Here is a 19,120-nt window from a genome sequence, read left to right on the forward strand (position 1 = left end):
TATAGCTTGCATGACAGATCTTAATTTCACCTTTCAGGGACCATTTTGATCAGCAATTTACAAACCTCTGATTCTCAGAATCTGATTGGTGACATGTATTCTCACATGAAAAACTTACCAATCAGATTCTACTTTTCTCTCGACGATTATGTGCACTCGACGTGCACAGACCAGCAGAAATAAACCGCCGGAAATTTTTCTTATAAATGTAAACAAACTCAAGAAGATCGTACTTGTGCGACTAAAAATATATCTGAATTTGTGGGTACCTACTTCAATTGTACGTAAACTATCTTTAGCTTTATTATTATGAAGAAAAATAAAGGAGAGAAAAGAAAAAAAGTTCATCTAATATTTGATGAAATTGAACGAGCGTAAGTTAATAATTCAGATTATACCCTGTCTATTCCAACAATTATTTAATTATCAAATCATTTATTAACCACTGATAATAACTTTGAAAAGAAATTTGTTATTCTACATAAAGTTCTGTTTTACAATAAGATATTTAAACACTGCTATGTAGTTGGAAAGACAACGTGTTTCCTGACTTACTAATTCAAAGCATGGATGACCCAGTGGAAAATAACCACTTTAAAACTTCTGTAACTGTGCCAAAAAATTTTTTTCAAATTTTGGCTCTAACTGGTAAAGGGCAAGTCTGTGAAACTTATCTGGTCACTAAAGTAAATTTATTGCTGGCCATTTATTTACTTTCTGTAGCACTTTTTACTTTAAAAGTACCTTTAAAATAATTTTGTTTCTAAGTTGAATTATTTGTTTCTATAAAAAATAATTTTTTTAGTTATGAGACTGCTATTATAGGGAGATATCCGTATTATGATCTGTGACAGAATAATCGCCAAGTCTTGACTATTTCCGGGTAGTGCTCAAAAGAAATTTACACGAAGGGACCAACTCAAAAGATATAACTCGCAGCCACCTCCGGGCAAGAATATGCGTGTTTTTTTTTAAATGCAAGTTTAATATCTATTTGGCACCTTGGTGATTGTAGTTGGCATGACAGATCATGATACGGAAAAGTTGTTATTATTAGGTAACTAATAGCATTATTGCATAATTTAGAAATATTTCCCTATTGAGATCTTTTGCACCAACTACAACCACCAAGGTACTAAATTGGCTTGAAACTTAGAAATTTAAAAAGAAAATAAATATGTAGTGGTTTGCTTTAGGGTAACTATGAGTTACTCACCCTTCAAGTTGGCTCCCCTTTGTGATGTTTTATTTAATTGACTGGAAATTAAAACTTGGTAATTATTCTGCTCTAGATCACGATGCAGAAATCTTTCCAATAATTTCAACATGGGCCGGGATAGCCTGGTCGGTAGGGCGCTGGGCCCATATCCAAGAGTCTCAAAGTCCTCCATGTTCCCACAACAAATCAATACCTCTGGGGGTACTGATCCAGGAGTTTCCTTGTCTTCTGGATTGGTTCAAAATTTCAAGGCTACGGAGTTGAACGTAAGTAGTCGTAAACCCATGAAATTGGGTCGACTGTTCAACGACGGTTATAAAATAAAATAATTTCAACATAAAAACATTTAATAGCACATGCTGATAATTCATTTTTAAAAAGAATATTTTCACTTTGTCAATTTAAAAGAGTTATTCTCATCTTAAGTGACTAAAGGCATGCACATGGCAAGTCGTAGGTCCAATTCCATCCTCCAAGTTCTCCCAATTTTTACCAAGACTTCAGAAGCATTTAAATGCGTATATAAGTAATTTTAAGATTTTATTTATTTTTCTGGAATGTTCTAGAAGTTCCTTACATTAGCTCTTACATGATTTTTGTTTCCTTATTGCACTATATATAAGTTCATGCGGAAATGGAAGTTACTATATTCTTTTTATTCTAGTCGTTTGTAAATAAATCTGTTCTATTTGCAAGCGTAAATTATGTTCTTTATATGTTACAATATTATCTGAGTTATGAAGCATTATTCACATTAACATATTGGCATATATAAGACATGTTTTATTTTATTTTATAACTGTTGTTGATCAGCCGACCCATTTTTTTGTGTTTACGACTACTAATGTTCAACTTCGTAGCCTTGCAATTTTTAACCCAATCCAGCTGATAAGGAAACTCTTGGATCAAGTATTGGGAGAAATTTGCCTTTGTGGAAAATTTTTTGATCAAACTAACCCACATTTATGTAACATGGAGAGGAAGACCGGGAGAACCTCCCATGGTTAGCCTTACGGCAAGGGGACTCTAACCCATGATCCATCATTGGTATCGACCAGCCGTCGCTGGGATTCGAACCTAGTTCACCTCATTGATAAGGTGAATGCTCTTATCCCCTGAGCCATCAGAGCTCACCTTTTAGCATATTGTTATATTTATTGTGTTTAAATGGCCAGGTGACCTAGTGGTCAGCATGCCTGACTACGAAGCCAATAATTGCAAGTTTGAATCCCACTTAGGGCATGGATGTGCTTCTCTGCGTGTTATGTGATCTGTGAATGGTGCCTACTATGGCAGTGTGTCACAGGTAATATTGCTTGTCTCTGTAACTTAGGTTCGCACGTGCCCAACAGGTAACTTTAAATTAATAATAATGTCTATTTTTTTTTTTTTTTACAAAAAAAAATATATCTTTTACCGAATATTTCAATTAAAATGTTATCATTTTTAATTTCAGAGAATTTCTCACTGGATCTCGAAAAAGAAATTTGGCTCGTAAAGTAAAAGCTAAACTAAATCTTGATAAGAAGTTAAAAGAAGAAATGAAAAAAATAAAACATAATGTAAGTGGTTCAACTTTATGTCTCACTGATTTGTTTTGACAAATAGTTTACTTATAATTTTTATGAAATTTTATTCTCATTAAAATAAGATATTTAATTACATTTGAGGCTAGTAACCAATAAAGTTTTAACTAGTTTTCTTAAGTTTTTAATTATATTTTCATTTCTTTGATTATATCTTGATATTTATTTAGTAATTTCTGTTTATCAATTAAATTATTGCTAAATAATTAATACATTATATAATGTATATAGGGAGAGACAGACAGAGTAAGTTAAACATGGGGACATGGACCAGCAATCATAATATTTCAATTCTATACAAGATTAAGGATTTTATATATATAATTAAAAATGTTGTAACTCATCAGCAGCCAACAACAATAACAAAAAAAAAGTGTCATATTTCATTACAGCAATGTAAAGAACAGGAAATTTTAGTAGGAATGTGTATTGGCTGGATCCTACATTAACGGTAATAACATGGGAACTAAAAGATGTTATAATTCTAAAACTAAGAAAAAAATTCATCTGTAGTCAGTGCGAAACCAAATTCTATCCTAATCCAAGTTCACATATACCACCACATCAACAGCCATCCTTCGAAAAAAGCAACATGGCCTACTAAACCTTTTACTCTTCGCCACATTGCTATAATGTAACCAATATATATATTGTAGCAATTATATCAATAATAAGAAAAAAAATTATTGGTGTGTAATTTATTTATTTTTTTAAGTTTAAATAGATTTAATATTGCTTTATTTTGCTTATTTTTTAAACAAAACAAAATGTTGGCTAAGCATCCTGTTTGTAAGGGAAAAAAATTGGCCATCAATTGATATCTCTTTCTTGATGTGAAAAACTTATGATTTCACTGTCTAATGTAATCCTCATGATTTAAGAATGCCACTTTCAATTTAGATATCTATTCCATTTATTTAATGTTAACTCAGTTTCATCTGGTTTTGGAAAAAACCCATATAGGTTGATTTTTTTTTCTTTCTAATAAATAAATAANATAAGATATTTAATTACATTTGAGGCTAGTAACCAATAAAGTTTTAACTAGTTTTCTTAAGTAAAGTTTTTAATTATATTTTCATTTCTTTGATTATATCTTGATATTTATTTAGTAATTTCTGTTTATCAATATAATTATTTCTAAATGAATACACTATATAATGTATATAGGGAGAGACAGACAGAGTAAGTTAAACATGGGGACATGAACCAGCAATCATAATATTTGAATTCTATACAAGATTAAGGATTTTATATATATAATAAAAAATGTTGTAACTTTTCAGCAGCCAACAACAATAACAAATAAAAGTGTCATATTTCATTACAGCAATGTAAAGAACAGCAAATTTTAGTAGGAATGTGTATTGGCTGGATCCTACATTAACGGTAATAGCATGGGAACTAAAAGATGTTGTAATTCTAAAACTAAGAGAAAAAAATTCATCTGTAGTCAGTGCGAAACCAAATTCTATCCTAATTCAAGTTCACATATACCACCACATCAACAGCCATCCTTCCAAAAAGGCAACATGGCCTAAACCTTTTACTGTTCGCCACATTGCTCTAATGTAGCCAATATGCAGAGCTCATTCTAGGCACAAAAAAAGGGCAGGGTGCAAAAATTTAAAAATAGGGCATTATTATTCTAAAAAGGCAATAATTTCCTTCTATGGGTTTTACACGTTCTAGTATTAAAAAACATTGTCAATTAGTAAAAGAATTTTTTTTTTTACTTTACTAAAAGTAGCAAAGTAATCATATTAATTACTAATTTTTATTAATAAATTAACATATATATTGAGTTAATGGGTAGTAATTTATTTAGTAGCTTAGTAATTTATTTAAAATGCATGCATATATTAATAAAATAATAAATGTATGTTTTTAAGTTTCTGTACTTATGATTTAATAATTAAAATGATTAATAATTATGATTTAACGGTAGTGAAAGTAACTGCAAACTTTCAATGACAAGTTCAACAAGGGGTGTGATGGTTATTTTTCCTTTCCCATATAAATGTATTCCTATGTATTGACAGCAATGACAAACTAAATAAAAAAAGTTGAAAGTAGCAAAAGTTTAAGAAATCCATGGTAGAGTTTGGGGAAAAAACAAAGAAAGGTTGAGGAAAGAAAGGGCAAAAAGGTTATGGAGTCTATTATATCAGGGCACTAATTTACTTCAGGGGGGGCAACAAGGTGGATTCTTTTGACTAAAAGAGCAGCAGGGTGCTGCGCCCTGTTTACCCTGCCTATAATGAGCTCTGTATATTGTAGCAATTATATCAATAATAAGAAAAAAATTTATTGGTGTGTAATTTATTTATTTTTTTAAGTTTAAATAGATTTAATATTGTTTTATTTTGCTAATTTTTTAAACAAAACAAAATGTTGCCTAAGCATCATGTTTTAAAAGAAAAAAAATTGGGCATCAAGGGGCATTGATATCTCTTTCTTGATGTGAAAAACTTATGATTTCACTGTCTAATGTATCCTCATGATTTAAGAATGTCACTTTCAATTTAGATATCTGTTTCATTTATTTAATATTAACTCAATTTCATCTGGTTTTGGAAAAAACCCATATAGGTTAGACTTTGTTTTTTCTTTCTAATAAATAAGTAAACTAGTTTTTGGCAATATTGCCACTGCTACAGAGCAAATATTTCTCATTTAGCTTTTATTCTATTGGGGGGAAAAGGATTGTTTATTCAGTTGCTCCTATTTGTATTTTTTACCATGCTAACATATTAACTGAATTACTTATTTTTATTCTTTGTGTAGCAAAAGGAAGCATTTGAAGAAGCAATTAAGACACAAAGAACTGTCCCAGGTAAAACTATTTTTGAAGCTATCCATTTTTTAAAACTTAAGTAACAATTACAAAGTTTGTTATAAGCTAATCTTCTTCCAACATCATTACTGCTATTTTTATACAGTTTAACGTCCCATATCTGGACGTCCCTTTTCCGGAAGAGTCGATTTCCCAGACACTTTTTAACAATCAAAATAAACAAACATCTCTTCATCTTCCCCTCTCTTTAGAAAAAATAATTTAAAAAAAAAAGGTTTTTTGACATGTTTTTTCCTTTTCTAACTTCTAGTGATTTATGCATTGAACCCATAAATCAACAGACAGGGGAAGAGAAGATCTACCAAGACTGTCCACTGACCATTAGTGACACTCCTCCTCTGGAATGCAGGAACGGAGGGAGATTTGTTTTCAAGAGAGCACAACTGATTCCCTCCCTCCTCCCCTTCTTTCCTATGCAACTGGCTAGTAAAAGATGCATTTCCTGGAACCTTTTTATAAGAGTGTTAGGGAAAGGAGAAATACTGTGAAAAAGGGTAAACACAGCAAAGGTTAATGTGGAGAGGGAGTCACTTTCAGTCACACAAAAAATAAAGAGAACCCAATCAGCATGCCACTCCTTTATGCTTGATTGATAGCCAATGATGGGAGAGAAAATAGAAATTTGTCACTTCCCCGCCCTCAACTTGAATGACAAATAAGGAGGAAATGAATTTTTCTCCTTCATCTACCCCCCTTAATGAATGACTGGAATTTCCCCTTCTTGCTTAAATATTTCTAGTTCAAAATGGGGGCCAGAACAATTAATATTTTCATAACTGTCAAAATTTTTTTTCTATATTTTAAGCAATAATTATTTTTTTTCTAATATTCTGTTTTCGATTGATTAGATATCATTCTAACACTGAAACATTATTGCCCGAAAAATAATGTTCATTTATTTTTTGCTTCTTATATTCAGATAATTTATTAGGTCGTTATAAGCTTTGTTTACCTTGGGGTCTATTATACGGAAAAATCTATTATCCGGACTTCCGGAAGTCCCACCGAGTCCGGATACACGACTTTCCACGGTAACAAATCTTTCGTAAGAATTTTTTTTTTTTTTTTTTGAACCTTAACAACGCATGCATTGTTATTTTTACTTAAAAGTGCATTTACTGTTCTTATAATTATCCAACCATGCATGGGAAGATTGCCATCTTTAACCAAAACCAGACTTCTGAATTTAATGTTTTTATTTCTTGATTCTCTCTTTACTCTATTCTTCTAATGTACTGATGTAAATATTTCTCCATTTTCAAATAATTTGCACCAATTTGGTAGTTAGTGTGACCGTAAATTTAGCTTATTGTTTTCCAAATTTGTTAGACATAGCCTTATAATCGTATAGGCGAAAAACATGTCCAAGGGTTTTTAAGTCAGAAATAAATGGAGTCAATGGACAAAAGTATAAAATAGCTGTGTGTTTAATTATTGTCAAAAACTCTTTGTAAGTTAATTTATAATTGCTTATGGCATGTTGTAAGTTGTATTTAGCCCTGGCCTCTCATTAGCTGCCATAAATTAGGTGCTCCAGAGAGGAAAAAGTTGAATTTACTAAATTCAAATGATATGTAACTTATCATTAGATTTATTTACAACTTTATTTAACTTTAACACTCATAATTAACTGTAACCAAGTCAATGAACACTGTTTAGGATTCACTTTCATTTCTTAATACTTTATGTGTGTTTGTACCCATATACATTTTCATATGTAATGCTTATCTTAAAACTGGAAGAAGTATTATTTGCCATATAATCGAACTTTTATAACCGAAATGATTGAAAGTCCTGACCAAATAATAGGCTTCAATATTAAATATCTTTTTATGGTGCTCAGTTACTCTCAAATACTCTTTTTTAATAATCTTAAGAAATTTTTGTTTTCCTAACTGCAAAACTAATCTTTAAAATGATCAATATTCGAAAACTGTTAGATCACAATGTGGATGATTTGAAAAGCACTAAATTTTTTAGTAGCTACAAGATAGAATGAAACTAATAATTTCTATCAATTCAAAGCTTTTCCTTAATTTTTATTATTAATAAAAGAAAAAGCTATATGAAGTTTGAAATTGTTTCATAATTTAAACTAAGGGTAATTTTGTATTCCGCAAAATATTTTGAGAATAGAATTTGAGTAATTTAAAATAATAAATAGTAGTCATTTTTAATTTTTTTTTATTTGCTTTTAATGTTATCTTGCTTATTTCTTTAAAAGTATTGAATTATAATTAAAAAAAGGGGGGGGAGAATAATTAAATTTTCCATAAATGGAATAATATGTTACACATTTTTTAGCTTGTTTGAAAATTAATATCCTAAATAAGAAGTGAATGTTGATTTTCTTTCATTTGAAGATATTGAATTATCACTTTGTTTCTTGCAGAAGTGGAACATCTTGTTGAACCTGTAACCTATGATTTACCTGACCATACAGTGACCATCAGTGAAGTAGACAATTCTCCTTCGACCTTTCTTCCTCTTGCTGCAGGCAAAACTCAAGAAGAAATTGAGAAGTAAATATTAGTACAACTGTTTTATATCATTAAAAAATAAAATTTATTTATTTCTACATTTTGTAATATTATTTAATTTCAAAATTTATTAGTTAAGAATTTATTTTGAATTAAATTATGGATATGTTGAAAAAAACACCTAATGACCAAATTAACTTTTTTTTTTCTTCTCCAAAGTCTGTTTTACTCCTCTTTTTAATGTTTTGGTCCCCTTTTCAATGATTTGAAAATCTGTTTAAGAAAGTGTTTCATTACATTGAAATTGCAATGCAAACTAGCCTAGCGTGTCAATCTCTCTCTTTTGTTTCTGTCGTTTTAAAGTCAATAACGTTGGCATTAAGTACACTGCTGTATTTTAAGATTTGTACCACAATCTTTGAACCTAGAGATCATTCGCTAATTATGATTTTCATTGTGAGTTCAGGAAAGTCAGTAATGCTTTATCTGTTCAAAATTTTCATGCCTCTTTTAAGTTTCTTTTATTTTTTCTATATAGTTATTTAATTTTTTTATTGATTTATTTATTTGATTTCATAAAGATTAGGTCAGACTTGCGATTTTTCTGTAGGGTATTGTATATAGCTGTATATGCAAATATATATACGTTTTACATTCATTCATAAATATATATATATATACCCATTTTATGTATTTTGTAATATCTTTTATGACAATTACTTTTTTATGTTTCTTTAAAGGTTACGAAAAATGATTAAAGAGATGAAAACAAAACGAGCAAAAGTATTACAAAAGAGCAATATTCAATTTGAAGTGAAGAAACTTCAAAAAAAAAGTGATAAGCTGAAAGCTAAAAGAGAAAAAAAACAGTACCAAAGGAATCTGAAGCACATGAAAAAGAAACATAAGAAGAAACTCAGCAAATAATATGTTTTAAAATAAAAGTACTTTCTTAATTTGTCTTCTTTTTTTTTCAATATTTACTAACACCTGCTTTTCATTTATGTACTTAAATTCATAAAGTAAACCTAATACAGTGAAACCTCCAGGGAAGACCACCTCTATTAGTGACCTCCTGTATATACGCCCACTTTTGGGAAATTTTTTCCATACACTTTGTGTTGAAGAAAACCTTTAAAAGAGACCATCAAAACCTCTACCAGTGCCCTAGCAGACCTTTACACCAAATGCAAAACAGGTCAAATAAGGAAACACGAAAAAATATTAAAACAAATAAGTAGATTAAAATGTAATCGATATATTTGTGTGAAGCTCTTATTTATAAAGCTCTTCTTGTCGATCTCTGTTGGAGATCTACAATCTCTTGTTGCAGTCAGGGTGCACTAAAGACGATGCTATCAATGATTGCTTATTTAATTAAAATAGTTCTATCATTCATAATTGGTAACTTCGATTTTAAACATAATTATGTCAATAGGGATCATTTTTATTGACTCTAAATTTTATTCCTTGATCCGGTTTTCATGACGCCAACACAAGTGGCATTTCTATACCAAGAGAATGGCACTGACTAAAATTAAAATCGTTAACAAAAAATCAAGTACATTTGATAACATTTTGAAGTCGATTGTGGTAACCTTTAAAAACGACTAACCTCCATTAACGACCATTATTACTATGGAACGTAGAGTAGTCGCGTTCAGGAGGTTTCCCTATACATCATTTATTTCAAATTGACCCCTAATTTTCAATTATTAGATTTTTTTTCTGTTTTATTTTTAAAAGCAGACTATCAACTTTTGGAACTCGTGACTTAATATTTTGTGACCCTTTCTGTAAGTCAAAAAATGATTGATTTCGAGAGAAAATTTAAAAGTGTACCTAATGACACTAAAAGTTAGTCCCTCTCTTTCTTTTTTTTACATCAAGAAAAAACATTTTTTTTCCTCTACATTTTCAGAGTTGTGGATGCAGTAGGTGAAATGTCTTCTAAATCCCAGTAAAGTAATAATATTTTTACTAAATTCAAATTGTGTATTTCAATTTTTATATATTATAAAGGTAAGAGGCATTTCATTTAAAATTATATTTTGAATTATAACATTTAGTAAATAAACTTTCAAAAAAATGTGCAAAATATTGAAATTTCACAAAACTAGTATAAAAAATTGAAAAGGAAAAAAAAAAGACTAATATTAAAATCTGACAAGCACACTGACACATATATAAACATCTTATAACAATATATATACATATAATAAAAGATGTATATGTTATTAGATATATACTATATATATATTGATGTTAATTTTATACAATTTAAATGGTGAATGTAATTTTAGTGTTGTTTAAATAATTTAGTTTGTTTTTTTAATTATTGTACGAGAGTTATAAAATACAAGAAGATGACATTAGTACTATTAAAAGATGAGTTTGATTGTAAAGAAACATATGATAAGGTAGTCGAAAATTAATTAAATGAATACATCACTTTCGGATGCGCTTTTGTTGAGAAAATTATGCTTGTAACATCGTTTAAAAAAAATATGTATATTAAGTAAAAATTTAAATGAAGTCAGTATTCCGAAAGGATATGAAGAAATATTTCTACCCCAATAATTCAATACTCCCTTAATTTCTTCATTTACTACTTAATGGCCACCTTTGATGTTTACTTTTAGAACCATTGTTAAAAAAGTAAAATATTAAAAAATACAATGTAAGAGTTACATATTAATATTTAAGCGAAGATGAAACAAAACCACTAATTGCTAGCAAAAAAAATAAAAATATCAAAGCCAGTTTGATTGCCTGAATAAACTTTGAGGTGTTTCCAGTCCAAGGCATATATACATATAGGAAAGAAATTGTGTTAAGATAGAATTGCTGAAAATTTTCTTTTTTGTAATTGCGTATCTACTTTAACACAAAGGGAAGGATGAAAAACGGTAAAAGACCTTTTCAGAGAATTATTTCCCTTTCTTATAAAAGAACAAACATATTTCACAGAGAAGGGGAAAGGCCACAGCTGCATGTAGTTGATTGTTAGCACTTTCAGTATATTGCAATTCTGGCTTACTTAGTTATTTCCTCTACTACCTATTGTCAGACCCAGTGGCTTGCCTCCCGGAGGAAGGCAGAGGGCCTCTCTAAAATTTGCAAACAATATGTTTCCCCCTCCTGAAATTTAGACACTCACAGAAATAAAGTCTAGTAAAATCAGAAATTTAAAAGAAAAGAAAAAAATTCAATTTTGAAGCTATTTTTTAAATAGAAAACTTTATATTCCTCTAAAATTTAAGTAGGGGGTCGAAAAAATGTGCTTTGACCCTTCTGATATTTAGTCGTTCGCCAAGACGAAGTTAAGAAATAGGTAATTTCAGAAGAAAAAAAGCTATTCTTTCTCAACTTTGAAGATATACACCAAGTAGGAAACAACTTTATTTTTTATTATGGGTGATTAAATGTGTTTTTTGAGATTTGGAAAAGCAAAATAAAAGTAGAGAAACATTTCCAATTTTCACTCTATTTTTCTTCCGAGATAGTAATGAGGGGGCGAACAAAGTGTTTGTTCCCTTCTGCAATTTCAACATGCTCAAAAAAAATTAAAATTGGTAATTAAGAAAAATTTCATATTCGAATCTATTTTCCAAATAGAAAACTTTATTTTCCTCTGAAATAAAAGGGAGGGGGTAAAAAATCTATTTCGCATCTTCTGAAATTTAGACATTAAGAGAATAAAATCAAGTAGAATCAAAATCAATTATCGAAAGAAAAAAAAATTTTGTTTAAAAACTTCCAACTTATTTTGCAAATAGGAAACTTTATTTTCCTCTTTAATAGTGAGGGGGAAGACAACTTTATTTTCATCTGACATAAGAGAAAGGGGAGGGTGGCAAAAATGTGTTTTGTAACTTCTGAAATTTAGACATTTGCAGTAATAAAGTCAAGTAAAGTTGGTTATTTTTTCCAAAAAAAAAAAAAAAACTTAGAAGCTATTTTCCAAAATGAAAATTTTATAGTCCTCTTAAATTAAAGTCATGGGGCGAAGAATAAACTTCTTCCCTTCTGAAATTCAGACATTCTCAAAAATTAAGTCAAGTAAGATTAATATTTAACTTTTTTTTTGTTTTCAAAGCTATTTTCCAAATCGAAAACTTTATTTTGCTCCAAAATTTAATTGAGATGGACGATATTGCTCTGAATACCCTTCTGAAAGTTTAATATTCGCAACAATAAAGTAAAATAGAATTGGTAATTTCAGAAAAGAAACTACTTTTTCTCCAATTTACTAGCTATTTTCCAATTTGAAATAGAAAACTAACCCCCCCCCCCGAGAAAAATACTTCTGTTTTGTTTTAATTTCTTTCTATGTATAACAACTTTTAATTTATTACAAAAAATTTAACACTAAAATACTTTCGTATTTAGTATAGAGAAGAAGAGCACAGCTTAAAAAAATAAAACAGGTCTTTAGAAAACTAAAATAATTGCCACTCTTTTATGATACCCTGGATGGAGTAATAAATGCATCCTACACTGACTATACCTCCCACAGAATTGACCCACAGTTATCTGACTCCTCAAAAAATAGCCATCTCTTTTCACACTATAGGAAAATGTCCTTTTGCTTCTTTAAATTGCCTTAATCATTTTTAAGGCACTGGGCTCTTTTGTACAAAGTCTTATATATTTACCGAACTACCTCTACACGTTCGATAAGTTGTCTTAAACAGGTAACTATCTAGAGATGTTCAAAGATGATCACTTGAATCAGTTTGCGTAGGGACCGAGGGTGTGCGGTATTGGTCTTCGTTAAACTGTTCTACCGTAAAGTGCTCGACTTCATATGTCGGTCGTCGGGCTACCGAAGCGGGGGTGCCATTGCCTCTGCAGAGGATCAAATTTGTATCGGCATGTATTCCGATCATCCTGCAGCTCTAGTGCGACGTAAATGAACAACAACAGAATGAATCCTTAATTGTGTAAAGTTATGCTTTTTATCAATTGCTTGCAAATATAAAATAAACTAAATAAGAGAAAATAGTAATAAAATGTTTATAAGTAGACGTTCAGCAGATTCTCGTTTGACTTCTAAATTCGCATATGCGATTATTTCGCATGCAATATGCTGTTGTTGTTGNTTCGATGAACAGATCTCACTAGTTGATGTACTTGTGAAAGACCGGGAGAGAGTCACCGGATTTTTTGAGTGCTGAATGTGAGAGGTGTATTAACATCACAGTCGAAGTCGCTCCTGTGTTGCCATTAGCAGTCGAGAGTATGCAGGCGTTGAGAGTGTAGACGTTGTGTGAATGTTCGAGACGAGACTGAGAAGCAACAGCGCAGGAGGTGAATGATGCATTCACAAATAGCAAGTCAACCGTACAATGTGGACTATTCATCGAAGTAGGCGTTACCTGTGAAGAGATTGTGAAGTGGGCGTTACTTGCGTGAGCAAATCACGTTCGAAGGTCACCAATGTGGGGAGAGTAGTTACAGACCATGTCAGCCTTAATCTATGAAAAGGTACCCCGACATAGAGTCGAGTTAACAAGTCTTATATACTAGTGAATTGTAGTTGTAATATTGTAGTGGTAGATACGCTACAGTGCCATCCCCTCCGTAGAGGATCAAAATTGTGATGGCATGTCTTCGGATCATCCTCCGGGATGTTTCCCAGACCGTCGCCAATAGCCCATTGTGCAGCTCTAGTGCGACGTAAATTAACAACAACAACAACATATTTCTACGGAACCAACTTGCAAGCTACAAGCAAGTTTTGAATCTATAATGAAAGAACAAAAATGCTGTTTAATACAAACAAAAGTGGCCCATGCTCTCTAATATCAAACAGTACTCGTTGATCTAAACATCTATAAGTTAAACTTGGTATTATCATTTAATTTGATCGCTATACGAGTCACTTTCTTTTCTTTTTCTATTTATTTTTATTTACTATCTAAATAATTTGGGGTTGTCATTATGTTGTTTTAAATAAATTCAAATCTTTTTTCCCCTGAAAGGTAGACAAAGTATTTTTTGTGTGATTTCCAGCGAATTAATTTACTCAATGATAAGTTAATAAATATATTGGTAAACCAACTAACATTTGTCAGCAATTCAATTAATGTTTTCGCCGTCAAATATTTCTTATTATTTTTTAAATTTGTAAATAATGATACCTTTCAAAGAAAATTAAAAATATTAGTAACTAAATGAATTTCGTATTAAAAGTTATATATTTCACAAGTTACTGTTGAGATTAAATTTTTGGAGTAATATAATAGATATCATTAATGTATCGGGGATATTTCCGTATCGTGATCTGTTACACCAACTACAGTTGGCAAGATGTCAAATAAGCTTTTAACCCTCAAATTTTTTTAAAAAAAAGATATAGATGTTGGCGCGAGGGTGGCCACGAGTTATACCTTTCGGGGTGGTCCCTTTCTGTGATGTTCTTTTTAGTTTTTTTTACAAGCCGCTGCCCAGAAGTTTTTTTTCGAATTTTCGAGAAAAAAAGATCCTTTTCTCTCCCTTTCCTTACCTATGCAACTGTGACTTACAACTATACATATTGATTTATTTTTACATGATTTTATGTCAGTTATCGAGTATTGCATTCATATGATTTAAAAGCTATTATGATTTGTGTTCAAGTTACTTCAAAATTACACGATGGAACAGCAACACCTGGGTGCATTTTTCCAATCCAGTGGCTTTTAATGATTTGCTCTACTGTTTGGAATTTTCTTAAATAAAATTAAAATAAAACTGGATTCTTGACTTTTTTATTAGTTCAGGTCTCACATTGTAAAAGAAATAAAATCTTGCATTACTATTGCAACCAACTTCAGCCTAGAGGAAAATCTGTAAAACAGAGAGTAAGTCATTAAAAGTTGTATCGTAAATTAGCTTCTCAGGCAAACCTCTACAGGTTATTTTTAAAAAATGTGCAAGTTTAAAGTTCGTTTGACTTCTTGACAATTATAATTGGCATGGCAGATCAGGATACACAAGATATACCCAAATCATTACTTCATTTTCTATATAAGTACTTATTTCCTATGATTCAAATATTTTTTCCCCTAAAACATGTCAAGATTTTTTAAACATACCAATGAGTTCTAATTGAAATCTCTCTAAAAAGTTCGTCATTTTACTTCTTTCAGGTATTTCTTCCAACATGGGGAAAAAAAAGCCGAAGAAATTTACTACTGTTTCTAACCATTCAAATGTATCAGAGATGAACATAAGTGATTCCTCTTATTCTCAAGATATTTCATTTAGCGAGAGTCCTGAAGAATTTAAAGTTTTACTTTCCCATAATACTGAAAATAAAGATGAATGTAAGTTATGCCTACTTTTTCCCTTATTCTAATGTTTATTTCTTTTACTATATATAACTTTCATAATTGGAGACATGTGAGTGTATAGCTTGAATTTTCTTGAAAAAATTATATTTTTTTTGTATTGTAAAGACAGAGTGATTCAAAATAAAAGGTATTTTTTATTTATCCAAATCAAGGATTACACGTTTCTACCACAGTAGAAAAAACTTTGATTAAAACCAGCTAGAAATAAGTTTCTCCCAACCCAAATGAAAGTGTAAAAAATTATATTAAAATTAGTCCAGAAATGCCTATTTTTACTTAATTATATAATTTGGTGATCAAATTCATCCTTTGGCTGTGCTTAAAGTTGATTGCTGTATTTTGCTTAAATATTCGTTCCTCTAATTCTGAATCACCCAAAATAAATATGCAGTAATAATATAAATAAATATACAGATACAAAATAAAAGTACAGTGTGTTCCATAATAACTACTCTTAAAATAAGTTTTCTGAATCCTTGTCAAAAAGGAAGGTAATAACGTATGCACATTGTAGGTTTTAAGTAAATATTTAAGCATGGATATACTGAAAAAACCTACCAGATAAAATAATAATATTTAATAACGTATGAAAAATTGCTGTTGAAGCAGACTATGAGTGCCAAACATCAAAACCTGTTTAATTGCTGATTGTAACATAGGAACTGTTTCTATTAATTGTTTTCAGTTCCACTGTTTTCTCAGGCAATCAAATCAGTTTTGATGTTTTGTACATCCTCCTTCTTCAACTGTGATTTCTGAAGCTTTTTGGTTTTTTCCTCATAAATCAATTATCTCAGAATGTTGATGCTTATCTGGTGAGTGACTCATTGTTCGAAAGATAATGTTTCAACCACTCCTAATGAAGCACCATCGATTTCTTCTAAAGTCCTTTTCTGACTACTCATTGTATTGTAGAGGTTTTTGTTTCGGCATGTCCATTACAGTGTGGTTAATTCAGTTTTATTTAATTAGGTTCGTTTAGTCCTGTTTATTGATTATAAGAACAGATCTGCAGACTCTCCTTGTGTGGTTTCTATCAAAAATCTGAATTGTTGTCAAAAATTTTAAATTCATTTCTTATAAAGTTTATTTTAACCAAATTAATAATTCAATAACTGGAATTTTTAAAAAAAAAAATGAATTGATGCATTTCTTGGTTGATTAAAAACTCTTTTTTTCTTAAAATTTTTGTTGCATTTAAATTTAGTGAAACAGTTTAATTAAAAATTAGCTAACTTGCAATTTTCAATAGAATATAAGATCTTCAGATTAGGTCTTAGCAAGAAATTATTCCAACTGAGAGACAACTTGAAACTAACATGAAACTAATATGAAAATACTGAATATGTTTTTAAAAGATTTATTTTTTTAAAAATTTTATTTAATATGAATATTTTTTGTAATATTTGTTATAGTTAAATTTTTAATTCTGAAAACCTATTTCTGAAATTTTGTTACCACACATAGTTCTGTTTTTCTTTTTCTATAACTGCTGTGGCATGTCTGTATGAAGTTTTGATTTTAATTTATACCTTTGTTTTAGATAACAAGTGGACGAAAAATTGCTACTGGAAAAATATTGCTTTTATCAGTCCCTCTGTGCTTTGTCATTATGGTTTCAACTCTTTTTTACTTTTCCAAGGAAAGTCAAATTCTGCAGTATTTATAGCTAAACCTCTGAAGTCTGTTAAAAAAAGAAATGTTATATTACTGAATGGCATGGGCTTTAACAATGAAGAAATAGTAACGCTTACTCCTCTTAAAGACATATATGAAGCTAAGGAAATATTCTGTGATTCCTCGTTATCTTGTGACATTCTTCAAAAAATGCTTGCAAAAAAATTAAGTAATGTATCTTTTAATCAATGTTGTTTCAATTATTGTATTATATAGTGCTCCTTGGTTTTGAAAACTCGCTGTTTAGTAGAATCAGCCATTTATTATCGTGAATTTTTCAAGAACAGAATAATTTGAGAGAGCATTGATTTAAAATAATTTGGTCGCTAATAGAAATTTACTAAAAGTAAAACAGAACCTTTGGAGAGTAAAAAGTTCCGGGTCGTTCCAACAAAAGTTAGAAGGGCATACTTCGTTAAAACTGATAAGTAACAATAGTTTTTTTTTCTTCATCTTTTCTAAAACTAACCACGAATCAATGATGAGAAGTGACTTCAATTTGTGTAACTTTATCTTTATGAATATTAAGTTTGAATAAAAATAGTTTCCTTTAGTGAAGTTGTCTAATCGAAAATCAAAATTTGTAAATTTAATAAATCTAATTGTTTATTTAAGCTTAAAATGCCTTTCAAAGCTGAGAATATACTATCCATTTCTTATTCAAAGTAAATATTCTGCTGTAGAGCTCATCTATTTATTAGTAATAAAACCTTTAGGTACAAATGCGATCATATCGAGGAACAGGCACTGTGTGTGTGTATATATATATAGTATTTGTGACAATTGTGTAAAATGTGCAATTCTAGTCTTGTCTTGGGAAAAGCAGGCTTCTTATTTAATGTTTAGAAACTGTAGTTCTATGCATGATTTTTCATTATGGTTTTTAAAATTTTGAGTGTGTGATAAAAAAAGTTTATTTTCTCAGTTCAGGAATTGTCCAGTCATCTTTCTGTGACTATTTTAAATTTAAGCTTGTAATGTTCCATCAAATCATTTATGCCAATGACACCAATCAATAGATGTTATTGGCCAAAATTCTTATATTTTGTTTACATTTTAGCTTTTTATTTACACTTTTTAGGGTGAATACACAGTCTGCTACTAGGGAGCAGGGTTATTGTTTACTGCATTATACTGCAAGTGTGCCACCTGAATGCAGAAAAACAACATTCTATGCCTTTAAGAAAAACCTATCGCTGTTGTTTCAATACTCGAAAGTCAAATGCAGTGACATAATCACTGAGAGAGTCTGGTTGCTTTAAGCAGAGAAAAAAAATTTCTCTATATCACTCTCTTCCAGATTGACTGCAGAGTAAAATGCGATGAATTTTGACAGTTTTTTTTCTTGAGTAATTGAGAAATTTCTTCTGATGGGGAAAAATATTGACTAAAGTAAAATAGAGACATTTCAACAGTATTTTTTTTTCATAATGAATAATATTAAATAGGTTTTTGCACTGTCATCCACACATTTATGCATATTATGCATACCTGTACATATTTGTACCTGTAAAAAGCTGAAACCCTTTTGTCTGCCTTGAAATTAGTTTTTCTTAGAAATAGCTTTCATGAACATAAACTTTTCCTCCCCCCCATTAGTCTTCACGTATGTAAGATTCTAACTTATAAATAAATGTAGAAACTAAATGAATGAAAAGGTTTTAATATTTAACTATGACAATTATCTTCAAAAAACCTAAATATATCGTCAGGAGATGTGTTTTCCCTTTAACAACTGTTGGGAATTTCTGAAAAATTAATGTTAACCCCGGTTTTCGTCAAACTAATTGGCGTCTCTGCTACATTTACTTCGTTCTCCCAACATCTACACTTTAATGTTCACTCTTACATATATTATGCTTTTTCTTACATTTATTATTTTTTTCATGTTTCAGGTAATAGGTTTATCTGATGTGGCTTAAAACTACGATTTATGTTAATTGTAAATTTTAATTTGTAGT

General features: G+C 30.1%; 2 protein-coding genes across 4 annotated transcripts in view; both read left to right on the forward strand.

Annotated features, from left to right (window-relative positions):
* Window positions 1–144: 144 nt before the first annotated feature.
* On the forward strand, window positions 145–9,098 carry LOC107445415 (nucleolar protein viriato). The gene is made up of 5 exons (XM_016059799.3): window positions 145–374; window positions 2,676–2,781; window positions 5,593–5,641; window positions 8,055–8,184; window positions 8,883–9,098. The coding sequence occupies exons 1-5, from the start codon at window positions 310–312 to the stop codon at window positions 9,067–9,069; spliced, it is 537 nt and encodes a 178-aa protein (XP_015915285.2). The 5' UTR covers window positions 145–309; the 3' UTR covers window positions 9,070–9,098.
* A 4,803-nt stretch (window positions 9,099–13,901) lies between these two features.
* The window catches only part of LOC107445412 (ATPase family gene 2 protein homolog A), a 30,621-nt gene continuing 25,402 nt past the window's right edge, over window positions 13,902–19,120 (forward strand). For 2 of the 3 annotated variants that reach the window (XM_071180754.1, XM_071180755.1), the window contains exons 1-3: window positions 13,942–14,178; window positions 15,278–15,455; window positions 17,026–17,328. In XM_071180754.1, the coding sequence (XP_071036855.1) occupies window positions 15,293–15,455; window positions 17,026–17,328 (466 nt within the window). In that variant the 5' untranslated portion in view covers window positions 13,942–14,178; window positions 15,278–15,292. Of the gene's footprint in view, window positions 14,179–15,277; window positions 15,456–17,025; window positions 17,329–19,120 lie in introns of all 3 variants that reach the window. The other variant, XM_043039671.2, reaches the window with a different exon arrangement.

Source organism: Parasteatoda tepidariorum, chromosome 5 (assembly GCF_043381705.1).
Source record: "Parasteatoda tepidariorum isolate YZ-2023 chromosome 5, CAS_Ptep_4.0, whole genome shotgun sequence".
NCBI classification, from domain to species: domain Eukaryota; kingdom Metazoa; phylum Arthropoda; class Arachnida; order Araneae; family Theridiidae; genus Parasteatoda; species Parasteatoda tepidariorum.

Coding starts and splice junctions, on each gene's coding strand:
- LOC107445415 (XM_016059799.3), top strand. CDS start 310: ATGAAGAAAAATAAAGGAGAGAAAAGAAAAAAAGTTCATCTAATATTT. Junction 2,782..5,592: donor TGAAAAAAATAAAACATAAT/GTAAGTGGTTCA, acceptor TTCTTTGTGTAG/CAAAAGGAAGCATTTGAAGA. Junction 8,185..8,882: donor ACTCAAGAAGAAATTGAGAA/GTAAATATTAGT, acceptor GTTTCTTTAAAG/GTTACGAAAAATGATTAAAG.